The sequence below is a fragment of the Poeciliopsis prolifica genome, unplaced genomic scaffold (genome assembly GCF_027474105.1).
Source record: "Poeciliopsis prolifica strain line A6 unplaced genomic scaffold, Auburn_PproV2 SCAFFOLD155, whole genome shotgun sequence".
Lineage (NCBI taxonomy): Eukaryota > Metazoa > Chordata > Actinopteri > Cyprinodontiformes > Poeciliidae > Poeciliopsis > Poeciliopsis prolifica.
This window is the reverse complement of record NW_026562530.1, coordinates 113,264-140,391: the sequence shown is the minus strand read 5'-3', so window position 1 is coordinate 140,391 and position 27,128 is coordinate 113,264. Positions and strand designations below refer to the sequence as shown.

At 44.1% G+C, this 27,128-nt stretch overlaps 2 protein-coding genes across 2 annotated transcripts in view; both read left to right on the top strand.

Moving 5' to 3' along the window:
* LOC129356071 (golgin subfamily B member 1-like) overlaps positions 1–6,766 on the top strand; it is a 31,297-nt gene extending 24,531 nt beyond the window's left edge. Inside the window, 10 exon segments of the mRNA XM_055025685.1 lie at positions 2–1,768; positions 1,771–2,702; positions 3,209–3,279; positions 3,517–3,553; positions 3,824–3,973; positions 4,094–4,210; positions 4,454–4,545; positions 4,704–4,796; positions 4,874–4,988; positions 5,633–6,766. Coding sequence (XP_054881660.1) covers positions 2–1,768; positions 1,771–2,702; positions 3,209–3,279; positions 3,517–3,553; positions 3,824–3,973; positions 4,094–4,210; positions 4,454–4,545; positions 4,704–4,796; positions 4,874–4,988; positions 5,633–5,791 — 3,533 coding nt within the window. The 3' untranslated portion in view covers positions 5,792–6,766.
* A 4,955-nt stretch (positions 6,767–11,721) lies between these two features.
* Positions 11,722–27,128, top strand: part of LOC129356072 (SH3 and multiple ankyrin repeat domains protein 2-like) — a gene marked incomplete at its 3' end in the record, with an annotated part of 128,318 nt that continues 112,911 nt past the window's right edge. Inside the window, 2 exon segments of the mRNA XM_055025686.1 lie at positions 11,722–11,894; positions 19,108–19,172. Of these exon segments, the coding sequence (XP_054881661.1) occupies positions 19,161–19,172 (12 nt within the window).

Sequence of the window (27,128 nt, the reverse complement as noted above, 5' to 3'; positions counted from 1 at the left end):
AGAAAAGAGCAGGAGCAGCTCAAGTTGGTTAGAGAGTTTGAGGAGAAACTCAAGACTGTTCAGAGAGGCAGCGAGGGATCCAAGAACGTGAAGAAGGAGCTGCAAGAACTGCTCAAAGAAAAGCATCAGGAGATAAATCAGCTCCAGCAAAACTGCATCAGGTACCAAGAGGTGATTCTAGATCTGGAAAGCTCCCTGAAGAGTTCACAGTCAACCTGTGAACATTTGGAGAAAGAGCTGAAGAAGAACTCTGAGAAGATGTCGGCATCGGAGGAGAGTAGTAAGAGACTCGAGTCCGAGTCGGTAAAGATCAGGAAGCTTCTGCAGGAGGCAGAGGAAAAGATCACAAGTAGCGAGTCTGAAAGGGAGCAGCTGGCTCTTCAGATATCCCAGAACGTTAAACAGACAGAGGAAACTAAATCATCACAACATATTGAAGAAGCACAAAGACAGTCCTTCATTCAGCATCAGCTGCAGCAACAGGTTGATGAGCTGAAGAGTCTGAGAGAGAAGGAAAACGAAAGAGTGGATGAACTGATCCAGGAGTTGCACTCCAAAGATCTCCAGGTGAACAGTCTGAGGAGAGCGGTTGAGACCAGCGAGGCCAAGCTTTCTGCTCTGACTTCCACTCCGCATGGGGCCGAAACCTCCAGGCTCTGGGATGATCTGTACCAGAAGAGCCTCCACCAGAAAGACCAGCAACTGCTGGAGCAAGGGTCAACCATCACCAGGTTCCTGGAGGATTTGAGGAAGAAAGAAAAGGAAGTCAATGAACTTCGAGTGGCTAAACTAAGACTGGAAAGGACGTTGAATGAGTACTCAGTTGCTGCCGCTGCTCATCAGCGTCAAATGTTTATTGTAAGTGCAACCAACGCTGAAGTGAGTGAGAATTTGGAGCTCATGACTGTTCAGGTGAAGGAACTCAGTGGTCGAGTGGAAAGACTGGAGAAAGAGAAGAACGGTTTGAAGCGGCAGCTGGCAGAGAGGGAGGACGAGCTCTCCCAGCTGCAGCCTCGGCTGCAGCAGATGGAGAAGCTCAATGCTGACACAGAAGCTCAGCTGCACCTTTCACAGACCGAACGGGACAGAATTCAGGCTGACTTTGACAAGCAGCTGGGCATTGCACTTCAACTGAAAACACTCCTTCAGGGCAAAGATGCCGAGATCTCCTCCCTGCTTTCCTGCAAAGATGGCCAGATGTCTGGGTACCTGGAGCAACTGCAGGCTAACTATCGCAACCAGGTGTCTGTTTACGAAGACAGGCTCACGTCGTCACGCTACCAAAGGGAGAGGTTGGACAAAGACATAAGAGGACTTCAGGCTAAGGTCAAAAGTCTTGAAATTCAGGTGAGCAGATCCGTTCAAGAAAAGGAACAGATGGAGATGAAGATCGAGTCATTCAAGAAGTCGATGGTGTCCTTGCAGAGCGAACGGGAGCGGCTGATGTCCGAATACAGAGTACTAGAGGCACAGAGTCAGGTGGGGCTGAAGGACAAAGACGGTTCCCATGATGGTGAGGGCGGTGCAAGCAAAGGCTTTAAGCATGAAATCAGAAAGTTGTTGCATCAAATGGATGATCTGAACTCTGAGAACGCCATGCTCAGGGCTCAGCTGGTGCGCTACCGAGAGGATTTAAATCAGGTACTGTCCCTCAAAGACAACCAGGTGAAGGTTCTGCTTCAGAAGCAGCAGGATGTGATCAAAAACCTGGAAATTCAAAAGGCTTCTGCTGATAAGCTTCTCAGAGATTCTCGGCTGGAACTCCAGAGAAACAGGAAGACAGTAATGCAATTAAAGCAGAGAATGAAGACCTGAAGGGTAAAGTCTCCAAACTGGAAGCTGAAAGAGTCACAACCAATGAGGGCAAAGTCATTGCCAGTTTGCAGGATGCCGTGGCGGCCAAAGCGTCTGAATGCAGCGACCTCCAGCAGAAACTGCTCTCCCAGAAAGCCTCGGTCGATGAGCTCAAAAGCAAAATGCAACAGTTGGAAGATGAGACTGACAAAAAACTTGCTGAAGCTGAAGATAAATACAACAGTGAGCTGGACACCGTGGAGCGGGAGGTGGAGATGATGAGGAACGAGCGTGAGACGGCAGATCACAGAGTGGCCGAGCTCGCCAAAGATTTGCTGGAGCTGGAGCAGCAGTTAGCTGAAGCTAAATCACAAAACAAAGACCTGAAGGCTCAGAATGAGTCTCTGTGCAAAGCCATGGCTGCTCTGCAGAATGACCGAGACCAGCTCATCGAGGACTTCAAGACCCTCAGGAACAGGTACGATGACGAACTCCGGCAGAGTCAGGCGGCTTTGGACAAGGTAGAGCGCAGCCTGCAGGACGCGTCTTCAGACCTGGCCGGATACGCTAAAGAAAGAGACATCCTGGTTCTCAAATTAAAAGCTGTAGAGGGCAAAGATGCACACGAGGAGCTGAGCAAGTTGCTGGATGAACTATCGAAGTCCCTGTCAGAGAAGGAACGAGAGCTGAAGCAGGCGGTTCTGGAAAACAACGCGTACAGCAGGCAGCTGTCTGCGTTCTCCAGATCCATGGCCAGCCTGCAGAACGACCGCGACCGGCTGCTGGATGAGCTGGCTGGCGCCAAGAGAGCGGCTGAGTCCAAACAAACCAGTGCAGAGACGGTTCTCGGCCCGATCTTGGAAAAAGGAAAAGCTGTCGCTGCCTTCGGGGAAGAGAGTGATGGACTGGTAAGTGGAGTCATCACCTTGCTATGGGTTTGACTGCTGGATGACTGGATGTTGCTTCACTACTGGCTCGGTGTGGGTCGCCTTATGATTGGCTGTTACTTGCCTGTTGCTTTTCTAAAAGTTGCCTGTTGCTTTTGTGTTAGCTGGTTGTCAGTTTTCTATTGGTTGCCTGCTTTAATTTTGATGGTTGCCTGTCGGTTTTCTATTGGTTGCCTGATGGATTTCTGTTAGCTGCTTTTATATTGATTACCTTTTTGTTTTGTTGTTGGTTTTCTACTGGTTTTAATTGATTGATTGTTGGTTTTCTATTGGTTGGCTGTGTTCTGTTACTTGCCATCTCATTTTCAGTTAGTTGCTTGTTGATGAACTGATTCTTGATGGATTTGTTGTGTTTGTCTAATGAAAGGCATGCTGACAAATGCCATAACTTACCCTGATTTCATTTCTATGTTGTCATATTTCTGCATGTCTTGTTGATGATCTGTGACATGATTCTATGTCTGCAGGTGAAGGAGATGAAATCTGATGAGCTCCAGCAGTCCACCAGCAGCCATCAGCAAAACTCTGCACATCTGAGGTAAAACATCATCCTGCATATGGATCAAAATCCAATTTCAGTGGGATTTGTTTCTGGGCTGGAAAATCATTGGAGTGTTTTCATTTTAATCTGTAGTTTTCTTCATTCAGAAAACCTTGGAAATAACTCTGAAGTCATTCTGCTTCTTTTTAAAAACAGTTTTTTTTTCTAACTTCATGGCTTTTGTCAGTGCAGTTACAGATATTAAGTGTGATTTTTCTCATTGTTGCTGTTTAGATCTGAAGCTGAGAGGAAGGACATCCTGCCCGTTAAAGTAAGCTGCTCCTCTAAAATACATTTATATTATTGTTCATTCAAGCTCTTCATTCAATCACATGATTTTTTTGAATGTTTCATTGAATTTGAATGTTTTTCAGTCATTTTTAGCCTTTTCTTGTTCCCTCTGACTCTTAAAGTTGAACCTAAAGCCATGAAAAAACTGAGGAACTTTATGGGGTTTTTATTTACAGCTAACCTTATGACAATATGAGTTAATTTCTAGTAAAAACACTAAATAATCCTGTTTTTTTGTCCATTCATGCAGAAGGAAACGGCTGCGCTGGCAGGCCAGAGCAGCCAGGAGGCAGCAGTGAGTCGGTTGGAGGCTGAGAAGATGCAGCTGTACAGAGACCTGCAGCGCTGCGTTTATGAGATCCAGCAGCGGGACCAGTACTTCCACCAGCTCAACACCAAGGTATGAAGCAGCCCGGCTCCTCTGGAGGCCAGTCACAGCTGCCAGTCAAACCAAAGTCCAGATCTTCTGAGAGAGGATGTGCTTCTCATCCACCTTCATCCCTCGTCTTCCTCTCTGTAGCTGCAGCAGGCGGTGGAGGAGAAAGCTGCGGTCGCAGGCCAGCTGAGGGCCGTTTCCCAAACGCTCAGGGACAGCCAGAACCGCTGCCACTGGCTGGAGAGTCAGATCCAGGGCCAGGTAAAACCGCCACAGCACCAGCATCCTTCACTGGGATCAGAGCTGCTTGTTCTGCACCAGATGGAGGCAGAAAGATTCAAACTAATCTTTTCTGCTTTGTTTGCACCTTCTGTCCACAAACAAACTGGATGTTTGGTGATAAAACCTGATGAATTAAATCAACAGAAGTCATCATGTTTTGTTTGCACCATTTGACGCCATGAAGGCAGACATGTGGGAGTAAAGCCTGGTGTTTGCACACAGCAGGGCTCGGCTGAAGTGGCTCCTGGAGCTCCTCAGGAGAGGAGCAGCGACTCCGTCAGGGAGGCAGCAGAGGCCAGTCAGCTCCGGGAGAGGTGACCACATCTTCCTTCTCACCCCTACATGACCCTCTCCTCATAAAATCTGTAAAATCACTCAACCTTGGTGTGTGTGTGTGTGTTTGTGTGTGTGTGTGTGTGTGTGTGTGTGTGTGTGTGTGTGTGTGTGTGTGTGTGTGTGTGTGTGTGTGAAGGCTCTTGGAGGTGGAGCTGAGTCTGGCTGATGAACGAGCGAGGAGAGAGAGCGCAGAAGAGGCGCTGCGGCTGGCGGAGGACAGAGCGAAGAGGTGAGGCGTTCACAGACCTCCCACAAAGTCCGGCTGTGAAAAGCTGCAGAGCTTCAAACTGTGTTTCTGTTGCTCAGCGCTGCGTCCGGCCCGTCCAGAGACAATCAGAGGGACTTCAGCATCGAGATGGAAGCAGAGGAGGAGTGGGAAGCTCTGAGCCTCGACCCAAACCAGCCGCTCATAACACGGAAGGTCAGGAATACTCAAACACTCTGAACCGTCCTGTTAAACACCAACGTGTTCACAGCAGGGGGCTGTCTGCCAGTCCTGGGCTGTTTCTACCAGCTTGACCTGAACGGCGCCCCCTACAGGCTATTAATCTATAAAACGGGTTGTCACCAAACTGGCTGCTATTTTCCTGATAGTAAGAATAAAACGAACTAAGATCATTTTAAATTATAAGAATAAAGTCATAATATAACCTGAGGAAAGTAGAAAAATTGAGAAAAAGTTATTCTGGTTTTAAATCAACTTTATTCTCACAATATTATCACTTTGTTGTAATTAAAAATAAATTCTGGCTCTAAACCTCCATCATTGCTTGAACATCATAAAACATGTCAAAATATAATATTACATTGAAGCTTGTTCTGATGGCTGGTATGAAAAGTAGAAAATAAATATAGAAATAGTGTAGACTAAAGATGGCTTGCCTTGTAACTGATTATATGACAAATGGGCTTGCCGTATTCCACTGCATTGAATTCAGAGTGCAGGAGGTTTAAGCAGCAGCAGGTTGGGTCTTTCCGCTCCTGTCTCATCCGGTCTGGCATTAGTTTGGTGTGGAGTTCTTCAGTGTGGTTTTTCCCTGATGGATGGTTTGTCTCCCCCTCCAGGTGAAAGGTGGCATGGTGGCGTGTCGCCGGTGGCTGCGGGGGCGGAGCCTCTACTTCTCCAGGCTGCTGACGGCTCGCGCTCGCTCTCGGTATTTCTTCCTGGCCTACCTGCTCACGATACACGTGGTGGTGCTGATGTGCCTCACCGGGACCTGGTAGTGGAGTCCCTCAGGGCCTCCTGTGGTTTTTAACTGCGTTTCTGTGTTAAAACACTAAAACCAGCAGAGCTGCAGCTTCCCTCTGAGCTCCTGCAGGTCACAGGACACTTGCACTAGTATTTAAAGCCCAGACAGCTGCACAGTTCCTGCAGCTGCTCCCTGGTTTATCGTTGCTTCTGTCAACCTGTGGAGAGCGAAGCTGCAACAAGGTTTTTCTGTTGAACTGAATTATTGAATGTCCGTGTAAAACAAGCCTTTAATCATGACTCTCCTTTTGGTTTTCTTACAATTTAATAATCAGAGGAAGGAGCTGGAGTTCTTGAATAGTCGTAATTTTAGGAGACGGGACGGTTGGACCTTTGTCCGTCTCCGTTGACACTGAACGTCTCTGTTGCCTTCCTGAGCGAACACATCCTCAACCCCACCGCTGCTTCACCCGCCTGCCTGATGTTGCACATAATCAATCTTAATGCTGACTTCAACTATGCACTGATGGAAGCTCACGAGCACCGCCCCCTTTAAAGCCACAGGTGGCAGAGAAACTGCATCCAGGGTAACGATGATGAAGATGATGAGATGAAACTCGTCTCCAGTGTGTGCCATTTGAAATGATCTACAGATATTTAAGATCCTCCTGTATTTATGAGTATCCAGAACCTGGGCTGTACATGATGTATTTATGTTTGTACATTTTCCGTGAAATCAGAAGTTTCCTGAAAGCAGATGGGATTGCAGAACCAGCTCCTAAACTTTCTGGTTCTGCTGCGTTGTTGTAATTACTTGTATAAAAGTTTGAAACACGGAAACGAATGTATTTATGGACAAAGGTGAAACTACTGAATATTTTCTTTACTGTTTTTCCGAGTTGGCGACGCCTCACAGACTCAGAGGTTAAACTTTGTGCAATAAAGTGACATTTTTCAGCTCATCCTTCATCTCAGAAAGACGATAATAAAGTTCATCAGATCACATTTCACTCCTGCTTCTTTATCTGCTTGAAAGTTAAAGCCACTATTGAGGAAAATACATGTTTTATTAGCATGCAAATTTTTTTCTGGGGTTTTTAGAGCACAACGTTTTCTCTTCATAATTGTAGAAGAACCTTTTCTAATTTGTTTTTGTGTTGGAGGAATGTGATGCTCAAACTGTCCAGAAGTGGGCGCACTTCCGCTAATAGATGAGCTAGCTTTTTTCTGCACCTTAGCATGTTTGCTAACATTTGGCATACTTAGCTTTCCCTAAATAACGTTTTCCAGATCAGTTCTGAAGTACTGAATTATTCATCTGTTTTGAAAACATTCAGTTGAATGAAGCTCAACAAGACGAGACGTGATTGGTCGATACAACGACCCAACAGAGCTTGAGATTGGTCATTGTTTCCAGCTTATGGCTTTAGCATTAGCTAAGCTACTGTATATGATCAATGAATGCTTTAGCGCTGCTAAGTTTAGTTAGCGCTGCTAAGTTTAGTTAGCGGTGCGTCTGGAGCAGGTTTGGTTGAATTGGACCCGTTGATCCAACAAACTGCTCTGATTTTTGCTGTTTATGAATTGCACTAAATGGATGTAAAATGGGGAAAATTAGAAATAATACATGATGTAACTGATAACGCTGAGGAGCCATGATCACAGTACTTAAGATTTTTAAAAGTTTAAATGGTGGAAATTGTTGATATTTGGGTGTAAATGCAGTTCAGAACAATCAGTTGATCCAGTTTACCTGAACTGAACTGGTTCTGATGACTCAGTGCCCCAAACTTAATTATTATTAATTACATTAACCTCTGCTTTTTAGGCTAAAGTACAATTATTTTTAAATGTTATGTCTTTTTTTAACTTATTAGATTTTTATTTAAAATTTCAGAATAAGAGATTTTATCACCAAGGACTTTGTTTCATGTAATGTGCGCATTCAACCACTAGAGGGCAGAGTCTGTCAGTGACCTGTGCAGGATATCCCAGTATAACCTGAGCCAGCCATGCTGACGGTGTCACAGAGGTGGGATCTGTGTCTCCTCATACATTTGGCCTCGTTTTCCAGTTATTTCAGCTGCAGGAAGTGATCATTAATTTATCGCCTCATCGCCGAGTCGTCACAGTTTTACATCATTTATGGAGAAGTTCCCTTTCCTCCTCTTAAGCCTGGATCTGATCTCATCCAACATGACGTCGTGTTGGAGGCAGAGTGGGTTTCCTCAGGAAAACGGCTCTGCTTTATAAAACAACCTTCAGCTTCTGATCAGACAGCTTTTATAGTTATTTCTCTTTCAGCAATAAAGTCCAATATTAGAGTCCAGTTTCTGTTGCTGATGGGGATGAATCATGGAGATTTAAAAACCGGAGCCATGCTGTCTCACTCCGACCTCAAGTCAACTCGCTTTGGATTTCCAGGCTTGTGACGGAAACCGCTCAGACTTGGTTCTAATAAAAGAAGAAGATCTGCATCCCGGTTTGCTCCGGCAGCCCTTAAAGCGGTCCTCCAGTTGAGGGTGACCCAGTTGCTTCCAGCACTGGAGGAACAGCAGAGGAGGAGGAGAGGAGCATGTGGGAAACTGCTATGATTAATGTGCCTTCAGAGGTGGACTGAGCCAGAAAGGAGGCCGAACTGAAGGATGTTTTCATCAGATCTCAGCCCACAGCTGATACCTCCAGGATGATTCTGCATGTCATCATTAAATTATCAGCACTGATGTCTAACAGCAGGAATACAGACGGGACTCATCACAGCAATCAGTGACAAACTGCTTTTTCACAGCCCAGAATCAAAACCATCAGAGGATTTAACCCGACCAGAGGCAGAACATTTAATCACTGCCTGGAGGCTCAACACCGTCAGAAACAAATCGATGATAGAGGCTGACTTTGAAAAGCAGTCCTGGAGTTCCACAGGGCGTGTGTTCGCTACACTCATCCTTTCAGTTTATTTTCCTGATGTTTAACCTCTTAATGTCATGTTATTAAAGACGGGTTTTCTAATTATTTTTTATTATTTTTTTGATCATGACGATGATGACGGCGGTGATGTTTTCATTGTTTTCATGTTTTCATGTTTTTATTGTTTTCATTGTTTTTATTGTTTTCATGTTTTCATTGTTTTCACGTTTTCATTATTTTCATGTTCTCATGTTTTCGTCTTTTTATTGTTTTTATGTTTTCATTGTTTTCATGTTTTTATTGTTTTCATTGTTTTCATGTTTTCATTGTTTTCATGTTTTCATTGTTTCACTCTGCAGGTCTTCTCTGTTACCTGTTTCAGTCCTGAGTTTTTTCCGCCTGGCCTATAAAATGTCCCAGTTAGTAACTGGGTCTCCTGCTGCTGGAGGTGCTGGTGGTGTAAGGAGGAGGCAACAGGATGGAGGCAGCAGGGTGGAGGCAGCAGGATGGAGGCAGCAGGGTGGAGGCTCCTCCATCTTGCCTGTGTTCCCACCTCTCAGCCTTTTCGTCGCCTCTGGAATTGCTTTAGGCGGCCGGACGTGTCCGGACAGGCGCCGGGCTCATCACCATCTCTCTGGAGCGGCTCAGACTTATTGCTCCTCTTTTTCTGTTTCTGGTTTCTTCATCGTCTCACCCTCCTCGCCCTCCTCGTCCTCCTCGTCCTCCTGCTCAGCTGCGGGTCTCTGACCTGCAGGAGTCCAGAAACACCAACATAAAACGCCGCAGCTCTGATTTCCTGCCCACTGCTGCAGCGTCGTTGCCTCGTGTGCTACATGCATGAGCTGCTCCCAGAGAGGCTCATTAGGAACCACATCCTCCCCAGCAGGCGCCGCACGTCCAGACTCCTCCCTCTGCTGTCCGTGTTCAACGTGTTTGACCAGGTTTCCATCACCAGCTGCTTTCAGTCACCAGAGCTTCGGCCTCAGCCTGACCTTTAACCTTTAACACCTCCAGTAAAATTAAGAACATTATTCCACAGAAAATTCTCAACTTTCAACTTAAAAGAGCAAATACTGACATGTTCACACACACACACACACACACACACACACTCACACACACACACACTCACACCCACACACACACTCACACACACACACACTCACACACACACACTCACACACACACACACTCACACACACACACACACACACACTCACACACACACACACTCACACACACACACACACACACACACCCCCACACACACACACACACACCCACACACACACACTCACACACACACACACTCACTCACACACACACACACACTCACACACACACCTGGAACCAGGTCCACTCAGGACCGGTTCCACCGGGCCCCGGGTGGACCCGGTCCCACCGGTCCTGAGTGGACCTGGTTCCACCGGGTCCCCCGGTGGGCCCCGGGTGGACCCGGTCCCACCGGTCCTGAGTGGACCCGGTCCGTTGCTCTGGCCGCCTGCCTCTGTTGCCATTATCGGCATCCTGCTCGACTTCCCATGGCCGTTGTCATGGTGATGATGGTTTATTGGCTGATCTCCATGCAGGTGATGAATGTTTCATGATGTCATCATGCAGAACCGGCCCGACAGAAACACTGACCCGGGTTCAGTGATTAGAACCTGAGAAAAAACTCAGAATAAAACAATAATTCTGCATTTCCCATTTCTTCACATCACACAGAATTTGTGTTTCACTGAGTTTAATATTCATATTTTATATTCATGGTTTCAATGTTTTCATGAAATAAAAATATAAATTATGTGTTCACCCCTTTACTCTGACACCCAGAGCAAAATCCAGAGCAACGTCTGATGTTTAGTTTATTTTGAAATATCTGAATGAGTTTGACATTTTTTTGGTCCGTTATTTGTTTATATATTTTTTTTATCATTTGTTATTTAACTGTTATTTTTGTGTGATGTCACTGGTTCTTGGTTTGTTAAAGTTTATATGTTGTCTTGTTTACGTCAGGATTAATATTCTGTGATAAAACCTGAACAGGAAGTTGTTTTTGGTAGTTTTTGCCGTTCCCTCGTTGTGGATCGTGTTTCATCATTTTCACTCAAACTTAGACAAACTTTCCATCCAGACCTGGATCTATGAAATCCTCTGGTACTTCCTGTTCCAGTCCAGCTGGGCGTCTGGCCCTTTAAATGCCTTCAGGCTTTGCTCTGTGAAATTCCCAGCTGGAAACTGGATGCAGGAACATCAGGAAGCTGCTGCTGTTCAGTTTGGTCCCAACGTTAAAGAAAAGTTTGGCCACTCAGGTTCATGTTTGAAAATTTCTCTTCTAATTTTTGTTACATTTCCTGAAATGTTGAAGCAAAAGAAAACAGACAGAAATGTTTTTATGAATTTATTTGTTTTTACTTCCAGGTTAATCAGATCAAATATCTGTTTTGGGTTAATAAATGACCAATGTATGTCATGCACCTGTATTGTAAAAAAAACACAAAACCTGAATTAAGAGTCAGAGTAAAGAGTCAAATTTCCTGAGCTGCTCTTCAGATTCAAAATGGCGTCTCAGTTTAACAAGAGCAGAAAAGCAGCATGACGTCACGGTTTGTTGTTTCTGGTGCTTCTTTGTCCCGCCTCCTCATCATTTCTGTCCAATGGGAGCAAAGATCATCAGATGCTGCAGCAGCCACCCCTCACGGCCTGCCGCCCTGGGCAGAGAGCCATGTTCATATCAGACCATGTGTTTGGATCAGAACTCGCTGGAATCTGAGCCTGTAAATGATCTTCCGCTCCGGTTCCGGTTGTATTTCTGCTCTCTGGGAATCAGATGATCATGTCCTCCACCTGAGCAGCGCCAACGCCCCCTACCTCTCTCTCCTCTCTTTCTCTCTCTCTCCTTTCTCTCTCTCTCTCTCTCCTCTCTCTCTTCTCTCTCTCTCTCTCTCTCTCTCTCTCCTCTCTCTCTCTCTCTCTCCTCTCTCTCTCTCCTCTCTCTCTCCTGCAGCTCCGCCTGCCTCCTGCTGGCGGGGAGACGCGCCGCTCGGAGCCGCTCACTGCTGTCGCCTCGGATTGAATTTCTGCTCGGAGGTTTTCCGGCTCCGGTCCGCAGAGCCGCTCTTTGCCTGGAAGTTTCCCAGCGCGGAGCTGCATGGAGCGGCTCTAGGAGGAGCCGCAGCCCGGAGAGGAGGGACCAGTCCAGGCCGAACAGGAACCAGAACCACGGTCAAGGTGAGCATCACTGGGTTTTCTGTTTCCCCTCAGCGAACAGAAAATGCTCCAGAGATTCTTTCACCTGTTTCTGTGGTTTAAAGCAACGTGAAGATTTGATTTGCACTTTATTTTAATTTGCTCCAGTCAGAATTAAGAGTCAGAATAAAGAGTCAGAATAAAGAGTCAGAGTAAAGAATCAGAATAAAGAGTCAGAATAAAGAGTCAGAATAAAGAGTCAGAGTAAAGAGTCAGAATAAAGAGTCAGAATAAAGAGTCAGAATAAAGAGTCAGAATAAAGAGTCAGAGTAAAGAATTAGAATAAAGAGTCAGAGTAAAGAGTCAGAGTAAAGAGTCAGAATAAAGAGTCAGAGTAAAGAGTCAGAATAAAGAGTCAGAGTAAAGAGTCAGAGTAAAGAGTCAGAGTAAAGAGTCAGAATAAAGAGTCAGAATAAAGAGTCAGAATAAAGAGTCAGAATAAAGAGTCAGAGTAAAGAATCAGAATAAAGAGTCAGAATAAAGAGTCAGAGTAAAGAGTCAGAATAAAGAGTCAGAATAAAGAGTCAGAGTAAAGAGTCAGAGTAAAGAGTCAGAATAAAGAGTCAGAGTAAAGAGTCAGAGTAAAGAGTCAGAATAAAGAGTCAGAGTAAAGAATTAGAATAAAGAGTCAGAGTAAAGAGTCAGAATAAAGAGTCAGAGTAAAGAGTCAGAGTAAAGAGTCAGAGTAAAGAGTCAGAGTAAAGAGTCAGAGTAAAGAGTCAGAGTAAAGAGTCAGAATAAAGAGTCAGAGTAAAGAGTCAGAGTAAAGAGTCAGAATAAAGAGTCAGAGTAAAGAATTAGAATAAAGAGTCAGAGTAAAGAGTCAGAGTAAAGAGTCAGAGTAAAGAGTCAGAGTAAAGAGTCAGAATAAAGAGTCAGAGTAAAGAATCAGAATAAAGAGTCAGAGTAAAGAGTCACAAAGTGTCAGAAAAGCTTCGCAGCCTCCAGGTTGTAAATCCTGAGTGTCTCATTGTGTGAAAGCTTCACCAGTGGAGGTGATGCTGAGTTTGAGTTCAGCTGATTTGGCTCTTTTCCTGCAGCAGCTGGAGCTCATCAGCATTAATTGCTGCACTTTGTGCTGCGGATCATTCTGGACCAGAACCAGCAGCATCGATCCGTTTTACTGCGTCCTGTAAGTTTTGATCCCTGCATGTCAGTAATAATTCAATCGACTTGAATCTAGAAAGGAGATCCTGGTCAGTCGACACTTTAAGGAATTGGATTTTTGTCTGAATATTGTAAATGAAAATCAGATCAGAAATGAAAATGTTTTCTGGTGAAGAAAAACCCAACCTGGCTGAACTTCACTTGTTTTCTTACTGAACATTTTCAACTCTTTGTCTCCAGATCTGGTAGATTCCCCTGGTTCTCTCTTACGGTGTCCCACAAGGCCCAGTTGGCTTTGCTCTCTGTTTTTCCACGCGGCTCGGTTCTGATGGAGCTTCATTCGTCGTCTCTCCATCCTGCCTGAAACGTGCCGCCATGATGCTGCTGCTTCATCTGTGCAGGCTTTAGATGCATTTCAGTTTTCTGGTGTCATCAGAAGGATTATGATGCGCAAACTAAATCCTTCTGATTTTTAAAACATAAAAACTCAAAACTTTCTTTTAGCTGTTCACAAATCTGAATCTCTGTGCAATTTGGAGGTGTGTGCACTTCCTCCCTGCTGGGAGTTCAACTCAAACCAGTTTCAATGCTCCGGCTCTGAACTTTATTTCACAAGATGACCAACAGAAGAGCAGAGATTCATCTGCTTCATATGAATATTGACTTTTGATTCTATTGTTTGAATTCCCTCCTGGTTTCAGTTTGGAGTCTGATGACCCCATTGCTCGGAGTATTTTCTGTTTCTTTAGAGCCTGAAAGGTTGGATGTCTGCTGAAAATATCTCCATGTTTAAACAAACAACAGGAGGAAAAGGTGAAACAACAGAGAATCAAAGTTTTGAGGTTGAGGACGGAGGAGGCTGAGAGTTTCAGAAAGTCAGAGATTCATCTCCAGAAATAATTCAGCTGAGATCAGGAGGATGAAAGCAGCAGCAGGACTTCATGAAACCGTATAATTTGAGCCGCTGCATCGCTCATCCCTGACATCTCATCGCAGCGCCGCTGGACTGGCATTTACCTAAATGTCAGGTGTGAGCACACATGTGGGCGGACCGTCTCATTTACAGGGATGTTTAATTAATACTTGACGGTTTAACAGCCGGCACCTGCCGCGAGCATCAAAGCTTCTGGCAGAGACTCGCCGGAATCCGTTGTTGGTTTGTTTGTGCCGAGTTTGAGGCGGAAACGTTTGTGATGTGAAAGAGGTCAGGAGTCAGAGGAGCCGTTCTGAGCTGCTTCGCTTTTAAACTCCAGGCTATTTCAGGAAGCCAATCTTTCACTTTCCTTCCTGAAACCAGACTGATAAGAACAGACTGGATCAGTATCTCTTCCTGTTGAAAAAGTACAGTTTTCTGAAATGCATGTTTCACTGGGGCTGAAAACGGAAACAAATTGCAGGAGGTGAAGCAGATTTTCAATAAATAATGAAGTAAGATTTAATATTCTCTGATCTGCTGCCAGTCGTTTGTCTGCATCTTTCTGTTACAGAAAAACTCTACAACTCGCAGAAAATATGAATTTTCAACATGAATAACTTGATGCCTTCAGGCTGGAATTAGTGAGTGCGCCCCCTGCAGTCAGAGTTATGAACTGCAGCTGATAATCTGCAGAATGGGCCAATTTTTATCCGAATAAACGTTCGAATAATCATTAGAATAACTAAAATAATCAAGCTGGATCGTTATTGAAGTGTACCCCATCATGATGCTGCCACCGCCGTGCTTCACAGTGGGCTGCTGCATTCTGTTAGTTTAGTGCAGGTTTGTTCAGACGGGCCGATGTTCTCCCGACCCGTCTGCTGGGTTCTGTCGTCTTCATGGTTCTGGTTTTTCTCTGAGCCCAGAACCAGAACATCTGGTTAAATTAAACCCAGCAGGACTCTGTGATTATAGGTCCATCAGACATGAAGCTTTTCTGTGTCTGTAATCCTGATCTTCATGTTTCTTCCTCTCATCTTGGCACAAACTCTTCAGGAAGTCTCTGTTTTTTTCTCTCTGGTCATTCTGCACATATTGGACCAGAACTGGAAACAGAACCCGCCTGTTCCCGTCTTCAGCTCCGATCAGCTCCAGTGAATCCAGTTTCCCAGGATGAACCGACTGGAGCAGCTGATTCTTCCGGCATCTCAGCTGATTTCCTTTCACTTTCCCATCCAATCGAACCAGAGCAGAAACTTCCTGGTTGACCTGCCAGAGGTCAACTGTTGACCTGCCAGAGGTCGACTGTTGACCTGCCAGAGGTCGACTGTTGACCTGCCAGAGGTCGACTGTTTATTTCTGTTAGCAAACAGAAATAATTTACCACCAACAGAAGTTTGGTCTGCACTGCAAAAACACAAAAAAGTCTTTAGTTTATTTTCTGGTTCACTTCAAATGAGACAAAACTAATTTATCTGCAACATTTTAGGAAGGAATAGCAGATTATTTCAATCAATAATTTGATTGAAAATCAAATTATTTATCACAGAATATTTTCTCATGTCATAATTGAAATAATATGATGGACGAACTAGCATTGTTTTCATCAATGCTAAGGAATTATTGACTCAAAACTGTCTCGTATAACTTGCTGAAAAGTTCTTTGTAATTTAGTTTAGTCTTATTTTAAGTGAAATATGATATTTGCATTAGAAACCAGATAAAATACTTGGTAAGATTTTGTGTTTTTGCAGTGTGAACCGTCTTGCTGCTTCTCATCATGGTGTATGTAAACTTGTGGCTTCAGCCGGTTGCTCCTGGTTGGAGCACGTCTGTTTTCCTGCTCCGTGTTTATCTGTGGCCCCGGAGGAGCCAACAGGAAGTGTGTTTACGAGGCGGCGGCGTTGGATTCTGCCTTCTGCAGCCATTAAAGCCAAACGGGTCCGAGCTCCAGCCCTGAGGCACGCCCAGGCTGCAGAGATCTGGCCTCCTCCTGCTGCCAGCGCCATCTGCTGGTGGAAACTGATCTTTAATCCTGGCAGGATTCCCCAGCAGACCCGCTGCGCTCCGACTGCAGGGGCCCGGCGTCACAAAGCGCTCAGGAGGGAAGTGAAGCTGCAGCGTCGCTTTGGGTGGATCTGATGATGAAGAGAGTTTTAACAAAAATAGATCAAACAGTCTAAAACGCTGCAACAAAAGCCAGGATACTTCAGAAGTTGAGTGAAAATCCTGAAGTTTCCAAACATCAAGCTGACGTACGGAAGGAAAACACGTCCAGGTGTCTCTGCAAAGGCTGAGGAAGAAAAACCCAGAATGTTTCCTGAGACGGAGGGAAATGGACCAGGATGTTCAGCTCCCAACTGGAAACCAGTGAACAGAAAAGGATCTGAAGCAGAAAGAAACTCCGGCTCTGAAACCGGAGCTTTAAGGCTTCACATGTGCAGCTGTTCACATGGACAAGGCAAAAGTCTCCTGCACAAAACGCAGTGAGGTCCAACGGGACGAAGGAGAAGCTCAGCAGAAGTCGGTACCTCATGAAGATCTGCTGTTGATGCAGCTGCAATGTTTCATGGTGACAGATTCAGATGAAATCATCCAGATTTCATTTCAATAATGAGATTTAAAGACACGTCACATGCTTTTTATGACGCTTGTTGAAGATTGAATTCAGAAGATTTGAAATGTTCATCGCTGCTGAGATCTTAAAAAGAATTGATTTTAATGTGGAGCCGCTTTGAATCCAGCAGACATTTTGTGAAATTTCAGTTGATAGAATATTTTTCTGTTCTTATTTAAGTTTGTGTGAATCATATTTGCAGGGATGTCCGTCTGCATGATGCTGCAAACGCAGCTAGAAATCTCTGTAGGCAAAATCAAACGGCGAAGATGGGAGCGTTCATCTGAAAACCAGTCGGTTGTTTCTGAGGCCTCAGCGACGGCGGAGGAAAATCCGACCATCTGGTTTGGCTGAGGAAACGGCCAAGAGGAGCCGAGCCAAAGAGGAGACGGATCAGGAACAACTGGTCAGAGTTTCCTCCTTCAGTCGTTTCACACTGAATCTGGGCTCAACCTGAAAGACGCCGATGTTCCTCTGATGAAGCAGAAAAATGGAAAAACGTTGTTCTGCAAACAACCTGCTGCTGCTGCTACTGAAAGGCATGCTGGGAGATCCGGCTCAAAAATAACCTCAGTGTTTTTCATTCCAGATTCTGATTTGAATGTTTCTTTTCAAGGGCAGGAAAATATTTTAAGTGTTTTTTTTTGTTGGTTGTACTCAGGAGTGTTTGTTTAATTATGAGAATAAAGTCATTGCATTAGTAAAATAGAGACAATATTCCCAGAAAAATCCTGAAAATGAGCAGAAATCGATTTGATGAGAAAAATCTTGAACTTTCACACTGAGCTGATGTGATCAGCTTCGTCGCTGCTCAATAGTTTCAAAGTCCAGATGATACTTTGATGCTCAGGCGATGAAATATTTACTTATTTATAAAACTGACATCATAACTTCAAAAGATCCTCGTTTTATTATCATTGTTGCTGCTTCTCATTCCAAATATTCTGACTTTATTCTCATAATCTAAACCTTTAGCCTCGTCCTGCCAGCCATCATGAAGTCGACCTGAAGTCCAAATGAATGGAACCTGAAAACAAGATGGCCGCCCCGAACTACGGAAACCCACAGAGGTCATTAGTGGAAAAAAATCCAAATTGTTCCAAAATGAAATCCAAACAAAAAGTGAAATTTACTGACAATTTATGTTTTCACCTGGACCTGCTGATGAAAAGCAGATGAAACATGTTGATGTTGGGAACCTTCATGTTGGGAACGTTCACGTTGGGAACCTTCATGTTGGGAACGTTCAAGTTGGGAACCTTCATGTTGGGAACCTTCATGTTGGGAACCTTCATGTTGGGAACGTTCATGTTGGGAACGTTCATGTTGGGAACCTTCATGTTGGGAACTTTCACGTTGGGAACCTTCATGTTGGGAACCTTCATGCTGGGAACCTTCATGTTGGGAACCTTCATGTTGGGAACCTTCATGCTGGGAACCTTCATGTTGGGAACGTTCACGTTGGGAACTTTCACGTTGGGAACGTCTTCCGTCCGGATCGGGTCACAGAATCACAGGAAGAATCTGGAAACTGATTCTTTCTGGATTTGGCGCTGCAGAGATGAACTGGAACAGATGACAGATTTTTATTGCATCTTTGATCTTCAGCTTCTTGCCTGTTTGTAGTCCTTCCTCCTCCTCCTCCTCCTCCTCCTCCTTCTCTCCTTCTCCTCCTCCTCCTCCTCCTTCTCCTCCTCCTCCTCCTCCTCCTCCTCCTCCTCCTTCTCCTCCTCCTCCTCCTCCTCCTCCTCCTCCTTCTCCTCCTTCTCCTCCTCCTCCTCCTCCTTCTCCTCCTCCTCCTCCTCCTCCTCTTCTCCTCCTTCTCCTCCTCCTCCTCCTCCTTCTCCTCCTCCTCCTCCTCCTCCTCCTCCTCCTTCTCCTCCTCCTCCTCCTCCTCCTCCTCCTCTTCTTTCTTCTCCTCTTCCTCCTCCTCCTCCTCCTCCTCCTCCTCCTTCTCCTCTTCCTCCTCCTCATTCTCGTTTCTGTCCGCCAGCGCTCAGAGATCTGACGGCATGCGAAGGCAGCATCACTGTAATCAGGTTCAGCTAAATCCTCCTCTTACTGTACAGGAAACCCATTTATTATATATTAACTATGATTCACAATTCCTCTCTATTTGCTTCTTTTTGTGTGAAATAACCTCGATTGTTCTTAAAATGCTCATCATTTGTTGGTTTTATGGAGATTATTGGTTTGGAAAGGAAAAGCTTCAGCCAAATTGGAAACATTTTGATCATTTCTGTTAAAATCATAAAATAAAGACGTTTTGCTCATTCTTTGTGTCCAACATGTTGCATAACCCCAGCATGTCAACAACCAGGAAGTGATTAAAACGATGAAACCAGTGAAGTGACTGACGGCTGCAGCAGCTTCTGCAGCAGCTTCTGCAGCAGCTTCTGCAGCAGCTTCTGCAGCAGCTTCTGCAGCAGCTTCTGCAGCAGCTTCTGCAGCTGATCGTTTCTTTCATGTCTGAACTTTCTGCTGTTCAGATGAAATATTGAATGTGTTAATATTTGAACGTTATGAGGTCATTTCATTTCCTCCTCTCCTCTCAGGAAGCGCCGGGAAGCCGGACCTCGTCCTTCAGAGCTCTTCTCCTCCGGATCCGATGGCTGAAATGGTACGTAGATCCGCCTGACGTTCTGCTGAACGACGAGACCTCCGACACACGAACGCATCATCACTATGATGATGATGATGATGATGGGCTTTTCTCTCTGCTCAGATTTGTTTAAGCTCAACTTTTTCTTGATTTTTTCATGTATTTTTAGAATTTCAGTTTTTCATTTTTCATCCACAGTTAAAACGCAGCTGAGATAAAAACTGAGTTTTTATCCTGGAAGCCTTTTTAAAGGTCAGGATGGGTGCTCTCCAGGGGGCGCTATAAACACAACCTGGTGGATTTCAGGTGGTTTTGTTGCTCTGAAGTTTTGGGAAGTTTCTGCATTTGGAGGAAACTTGTCTGAATATTTTTGGTTTCTTTTATCAGGGCTGAAGTTCAGTTCAGATAGATGCTGCGCTGCGTTCAGGTTCCCAGATGCTGCGCTGCGTTCAGGTTCCCAGATGCTGTGCTGCGTTCAGGTTCCCAGATGCTGTGCTGCGTTCAGGTTCCCAGATGCTGTGCTGCGTTCAGGTTCCCAGATGCTGTGTTGCATTCAGGTTCCCAGATGCTGTGCTGCGTTCAGGTTCCCAGATGCTGCGCTGCGTTCAGGTTCCCAGATGCTGTGTTGCATTCAGGTTCCCAGATGCTGTGTTGCATTCAGGTTCCCAGATGCTGTGTTGCATTCAGGTTCCCAGATGCTGCGCTGCATTCAGGTTCCCAGATGCTGTGCTGTGTTCAGGTTCCCAAATGCTGCAGCTGCAGCATCACTGCCATCATAAAGTGTTAATTTCCTGCAGCTCGGGGGTTTATGATGAATTTGTTGTGATTGTTGATGTTTTGGTGTCAAGTGGACAGAGAAATGTTTCAGATTCAGGAATATTTTTCTCTGCCAGATGAAAAATGAAATGCGCCTCAGATGAAATTTTATTAGCAAATATTAAGTATTTAACTTTAGATGAAAGTGATAAAAAGTTAACTTCCTAACGTCCGTTTGTCTGCAGCCTGAACTAATAAAGTTTTTATTGCCACTTCCTGTTTCCAGATCAAAGCAAATGAATCTGATTTATTCAGTTTAGATTTTAATAATGAAGCAGCTGGAGAAACACACTCATCAAAGCTGTTAGCGCCCCCTGCTGGTTGGCATGAACCAACCAATCAGTTTATTAATGTGGTCAAATTTTGATCAAAAACTAAATTATGTCCATAAAAAGTTTTAGCTCCTGCATATGATCCATGACTGATCAATACAGAAAATATCTATATTGTTTACAAGCAAATGTTATTATGTATGAAATAAATGTTTGTAATTTAGATTTTTATTGGAATAAAACGGAAACATCTTTTATTTGTCCTTCCAGCTGCATCAGCCTCAAAGTGACCGGCGTATGGCCGCATATAGAGATGATAATCATAATAAAATAAGAGGAAACTGTTTAGGATTTTATTAAAGCGAGTCGCTGAGGCGCCAGAGCCTCTGGTTCCCTCTGGTTCCCTAGAACCACAGGGAACCTTCTCTTAACATCTGATAAAAGAAGGGAATTATTCTAATTATTTATCTTCATTTTAGGAACAATAAAAGTTGATTTATTGTTACTTTGACTCCATAACCAGATCAGAACTGTTAGTGATAATGAGATCAATGTATCAGTTTTATAAATGATCATAAATGATAAACAGTTAATATTTTAACACATCAGATTATCAGCAGCTGGATTTGGTGGAAAAAGGAAAATCACAGACTGCTTTAGAACAAAGATCAATATAATCTTTCTGATCATATTGAACTTTTATGATTTTTGTTCTCATAATTAAACTCAAATGCTACATTATAGATTTCTTCCTTTGATGTTGATTAAATGTTTTGGTTCAGTTTTATGTTCTTTGGACATAATAATTTATTTGTGTTCATGTAGTTTACTGGTTATTAAAAAGCAGAAAGTTTCTCTGGTGGGTCAGTAAAAGGTCAGTGTGCTTGAACTAGGCCACTCAGCAGAGACACCTGGATGAGGCCAGGAGGATCTGATCAGATCGTGTTGCTGGAGCTGCTGCGGCTCCAGGTTCTGGGCTCTCAGGCGTGTGATTGGCTCTGCGTGTGATTGGCTCTGCGTGTGATTGGCTCTGCGTGTGATTGGCTCTGCGTGTGATTGGCTCTGCGTGTGATTGGCTCTGCGTGTGATTGGCTCCGTGTGATTGGCTCTCCGTGTCGCTGTTTCTGCTGGCTGGTCTTTGTTCTGCTCATGTTGCTCTTTAAATCTGGTTCATTTATCTCAAGCAGCTGCATTGATTGCTGTCTTGGCCGCTCGGCCATCGATTGGACACTTTCCCACTTGTCGTGTCTCGTCTTGGTTTCATGACCTGCTGCTTCTGAGCTTTGGTTTATTTCAGACCTTCACATGAACAAACAAGCAGATGGAAAACAAAATGGATAAATCTTCAGGACTTTCCCTCTGCTTGTTATTCACCAGCAGGTAGAAATAAATTTTAATCTTTTAACTTTGCCTTTTCTCAAACAAAATGCCAGTTAAAACAACAAGCGATCATCCTTTCTACGTCAATTTTTAACTGTTTTAAGTTTTCACTGCTTCAGCTGAACATGCAGCGACACAAAAGTTCCTCCTTAATAGAATTTCATATTTAAATCCTTAAACGTTGTTTAATGTTTGTGTCATTAAACACGAACAGATTTATTAACTAAATCTGTGTCTTTAAGTCACTTTGCTTTCAGAAAAGTAAATTGATATGATAAAAATATTCAACATTATGAGTGATGCATGTTGCTTTCTTTAGTCATAATTTACAGCTGTAATAATGTATGTGTAGGTGCTACCCTAAAGCTCTGAACAGTCAGTTAATCATGAGGTTAATGTACAGCATGGAGTCTGGACTGAACTTCATTGAGGACAGTTTAGATTCCAAATACTTGATGTGTAATTTCCAGTTTAGCTGAGACTTTATGTCTTTATTTTCCTCTTTTATTCTGAAGCATATTCTCGGGTTTGTGCTAAAAGCCTCGTCAGTTTCATCAGGAAGTCTGTTAATTCATTGAGACATCGCAGATGGCAGCGAAAACGAGACACCAGCTTGAAAAGTCTGTTTGGGAAACGAGCGCAGATAAAAGTGGGACATGGAGAAAATAACGTGTGTGTGTGTGTGTGTGTGTGTGTGTGTGTGTGTGTGTGTGTGTGTGTGTGTGTGGGATGTGGGGTCCAAGTTTTTGAGTGAGCAAATAAATTAGCAGCCAAGTGAATAAATTTGGCAGAGAAGTGAGAACGAGGACACAAGATAAACGCAGTTGGATTAATTTCAGGGTGAAGCGGCCCGGTTCGGTTCAGGCCCGGTTCGGTTCAGGCCCGGTTCGGTTCAGGCCCGGTTCAGGCCCGTTTGGTTCTTCCTCTGCAAAGGTCATTGAGCATCACCAGTTCATTATGATCCATATTATGCTGCCCTCACGATGTGTAGCTGGTACAAAGCTAGACAGCTAGCTTACACTTAAAAGGTCTTTGAGCCGAAAATAATCCAGTCCTTGTTTTATTTTGCAACTCTGCTTTGTTTTATTTTTCCTTTCCTTTTTTCCTTTTTTCTTTTTTGTAAAAAGACAAATGGTGTCCAAGGGACAAACGTGTCTGAGCAGTCGGTAACACCGTGCGTATCACTGGACGAGCTCTGCTCAACTGACAAAACTAACTAAACAAACGATAGCCACTAGGTGTCAGTAATTACATTTACAATATAAAACTAAACAAAACATACTGATGGAGTCAGCACACTCCCCGCTTGGCAAAATAACATTTTGACAATATATTCACAGAAAACTGTCCATATTCAAATGCCTTCAGAAAGCAGAACAACAATTTCTGAAACGGGTCTGAGGAAAGTCTTGGCATGTCCCCCTTTCGTTGTCTTCACTTCTACCTTGCGTACAATCTTGTCGCTGCTCGGCAAGGTTTTCACAATGATTCCAATGGGCCAGTCGTTCCTGTGGACTTGACTGTCTTTAAGTAAAACAACATCTCCCACCTTTATGTTGTTTTTTTGCTGAGTCCATTTCCTGCGCACTTGTAGAGTGGACAAGTATTCCCGTTTCCATCTCTTCCAAAAGGTGTCTGCAAGACACTGGACATGTTTCCATTGTTTACCTTGGAGAACACCCATCTTGAATTCACCATGAGGAGCTGACACAGTGCTTGTCTTTTGGGTAAGCAGCATGGCTGGAGTGAGAATGGTTGGCATCTCAGGATCAGTAGATACAGGCACAAGAGGTCTGGCATTCATGATTGCCATGACTTCAGCCATGAGAGTGCTCAAAACCTCATGTGTGAGATGAGTGTGTACTGTTTGGAGTAACATAGCATCTAGAATGCGTCTGGCTACACCAATGAGTCTCTCCCATGAACCACCCATGTGTGATGAATGTGGTGGGTTAAAAATCCATGTGCATCCTTTGCTTTGGAGATAAGATTCAACCACTGCCTCCTTGGAGTTGATGTTCAGTTCTCTGCATGCGCCCACAAAGTTGGTTCCCCTATCAGATCGGAGAAGCTTGGCAGGACCGCGGATAGCAAAAAATCTCCTCAGAGCGTTGATGAAGCTATCTGTTGACATAGATTCCACCAGCTCTATGTGCACAGCTCTGGTTGACATACAAGTGAAAAGGACTGCCCACCGCTTACTATTAGCACTTCCTCCTCTAGTGCGGCGTGTACTGATGGTCCATGGTCCAAAAACATCAAGACCCACATTCGTGAATGGAGGTTCCGGTGTAAGTCTATCTGCAGGTAGATCTGCCATTTTCTGATGTTGCAAACGTCCACGTAGCTTGCGGCAGATAACGCATTTATGGATTACAGAAGAGACTAGACGCTTGGATCCAATAATCCAATAGCCAGCAGCTCTTATAGCTCCTTCTGTTATGTGGCGACCTTGGTGAGCCACCTCTTTATGAAAAAATCTCACAAGTAATGTGGCAATGTGACATGTTCGGAATGATCAGTGGATGTTTCTCTTCATTTGACATCTCTGCAGATGAAATACGACCTCCAACTCTCAGCAAGTCCTTACTGTCTTTCACAGGGTTAAGTTTCTGAAGTGGGCTTTGTTTAGGAAGTGTCTCTCCTTTTTCAAGACACTTAAGTTCCTCTTTGAAAGCCTCTTGTTGGATGTCATGAATGATTAGAGTTTCAGCCTTTTTGAGCTCTTCCGTACTAAGTATTTTGGTAAAACGTTTCCCTGTTTTATGTTTTGCATTCTCGTGATTCTTCTTAAAAGAAACGACAACACTCATGAGTGGCAATAGTGCTACAGAGTCTTGTCCAGTCTGAGAAACGCTCAAATCGGTGTGAACCTAACTGACCTGATGAGTGTGGGTAGTCAGAACTGTGACAATGGGTCGAATTTCAGCATCCGTTTCAGGTTCCACCAGACTGAAGTTGTTGGTTTCAGAGGGCTTTTCTGCAGAATCTGATGTCAAAAAACTGGGACCTGTAAACCAGCTGGTTTGTTGTAAGCACTCTGCTGCAGTAAACCGGGTGGCATGGTCTGCAGGATTCTGATTTGTGGAAACATAATGCCACTGGTTTGGACAAGAGGATTGCCTTATTCTTGCCACTCTATTGGACACGTACACATAAAATCTTCTAGAAGAATTATGGATGTAGCCCAGTACAATCTTGCTGTCTGTAAAAAATGTGACTGCATCCACACTGACATCCAATTCATCTTGGATCACTTCGTACAACTGTACAGCCAACACAGCAGCACAAAGTTCAAGTCGTGGAATTGTGTGTGCAGGCTTAGGAGCCAGCTTGGACTTTCCCATAACAAAGCCAACGTGATATGTTCCATCAACATCAACTGCTCTGATGTAGGCTACAGCTCCTATTGCAAGTGTAGATGCATCTGAAAAATGCATAACTCTTTCTTTTGCAGTAATGTGGGTGACATGGGAAAATAACTCCTCCTGATGTGTAGATCTGCCAGGGCTTTCAGAGAGTTTTTCCATGCGTTCCATTCTGCTTCTTTCTCAGAAGTTAGAGGAGAATCCCACTCATCTTGTTGTGATGAAAGTTCACGCATAAGAGCTTTTCCTTGCATTATTATTGGGGCCACAAATCCCAAGGGTCAAACAGACTATTTACTGTTGACAGAACGCCTCTCTTAGTGAATGGCTTTGGTTCGCTTGAAACCTGGAATGTGAAACTATCAGTTTCTAAATTCCAAGAAAGTCCAAGGCTGCGCTGGAGAGGAAGGGGATCTGCACCAAGCTCCAACTCCTTTAAATCACTTGCTCGGTCTTCTTTAGATAAGGCTTCCATTACTTGGTTGCTGTTTGATGCCACCTTGTGCAGTCTTATATTGGATTCTGCAAGCATCTGTTTTGTTCTTTTCAGAAGGTCCACTGCTTCATCAGGTGTGGTCACCGAAATTAGTCCGTCGTCAACATAAAACTGTCTCTCTACAAACTGTCTTGCATCGGAACCATGTTCATTCTCACCCTTTTCAGCAGCTCGTCTCATGCAGTATATAGCAACTGCAGGTGATGGTGTGTTTCCAAACACATGGACCTTCATTCTGTACTCTACAATGTTCTTGTCAAGGTTATTATCTTCATACCAGAGGAAACGGAGATAATTTCTATGATCCTCTCTGACAAGAAAACAGTAGAACATTTGCTGTACATCTGCTGTGACAGCTATCAGTTCTCTTCGAAATCTCAGAAGAACTCCTATCAGAGTGTTGTTCAAATCTGGACCCTTCAGAAGTATATCATTTAAAGACACTCCTTCATATGCCGCACTTGAATCAAACACCACCCTGATCTGTCCTGGTTTTTTTCGGGTGGTAGACACCAAATGTTGGAAGATACCAATGTTCTTCACCTTCTTCTAGAGGGGGTGCTAGTTCAGCTTGGTCTTTATCAAGCATTTTCTGGATGAATTCCTTAAACTGTTCTTTCATTTCTGGCTTTTTCTCCAGAGTTTTTCTGAGTGATCCAAGGCGCTTCATTGCATGTTCGCGGTTGCTTGGAAGAAGCTGTCTTGGAGAGTAAAATGGTAATGGGGCTACCCAGCTGTGATCCTTATTTTGATAGACTTCTTTATCCATAATGCTCAGAAAAGCTTTGTCATTTACAGATAATCCTGTTTTGTCATCATCCTTGGATCTTTCAAATACTGAATGCTCATGATTCTCTGAGGACATAGGTTGAATAATGTCTCTATGAACAAGGGGATGCATCTGATGTTGTGAAGTGCTATAGTTCTCCTTTATTTGGATACTGTTCGGACATGGACTGAGAAAGGATGTGCGCCCACTCTGCAACACGTTTGCCTTAAAGGCACTGACCTTTGTAGATCCATGAAAACTTCCCACACAAACATCACCCACTACAACCCAACCCAAGTCGAGTCGCTGTGCATATGGAGCATCATGAGGTCCATTTATTTGCTCTCTCACCTTATGCACTCGTAGGACATCTCTTCCTAGCAACAGCAGGATAGGAGCATCTGGGTCCACTGCTGGAATCTTATGGGCGATTTTCTTTAGATGAGAGTGATGTTGTGCTGCTTCAGGAGAAGGTATTTCCAGTCTGTCATCTGGCACCATGTCACATTCAATTAAGGTCGGAAGTGGTATCTGTACTTTTCCATCCATAGACTTGAGAACAAAGTTATCAGCTCTTCTGCCAGATGCCTCTGTAGTTCCAGAACATGTTTTCAATGTGTATGGAGCTGTGTTGGCTTTAACTCCAAACAAGTCAAAAAACTCTGTCTTTGCGAGCGATTTGTTGCTCTGTTCGTCAAGAACAGCATACATTTTAACAGCTTTGTCTTCTCTTCCTGCAGGGTATGCTTTAACTAAACAAATCTTGGCACATGAATGTGAACCGTCTAGGTTATTGCAAACCTCTGTACACTTTGATGTGATGGGTGTATCTTCACCTGGCTCCCCGCTTTCCTCTTTGTCAGATCCACAACT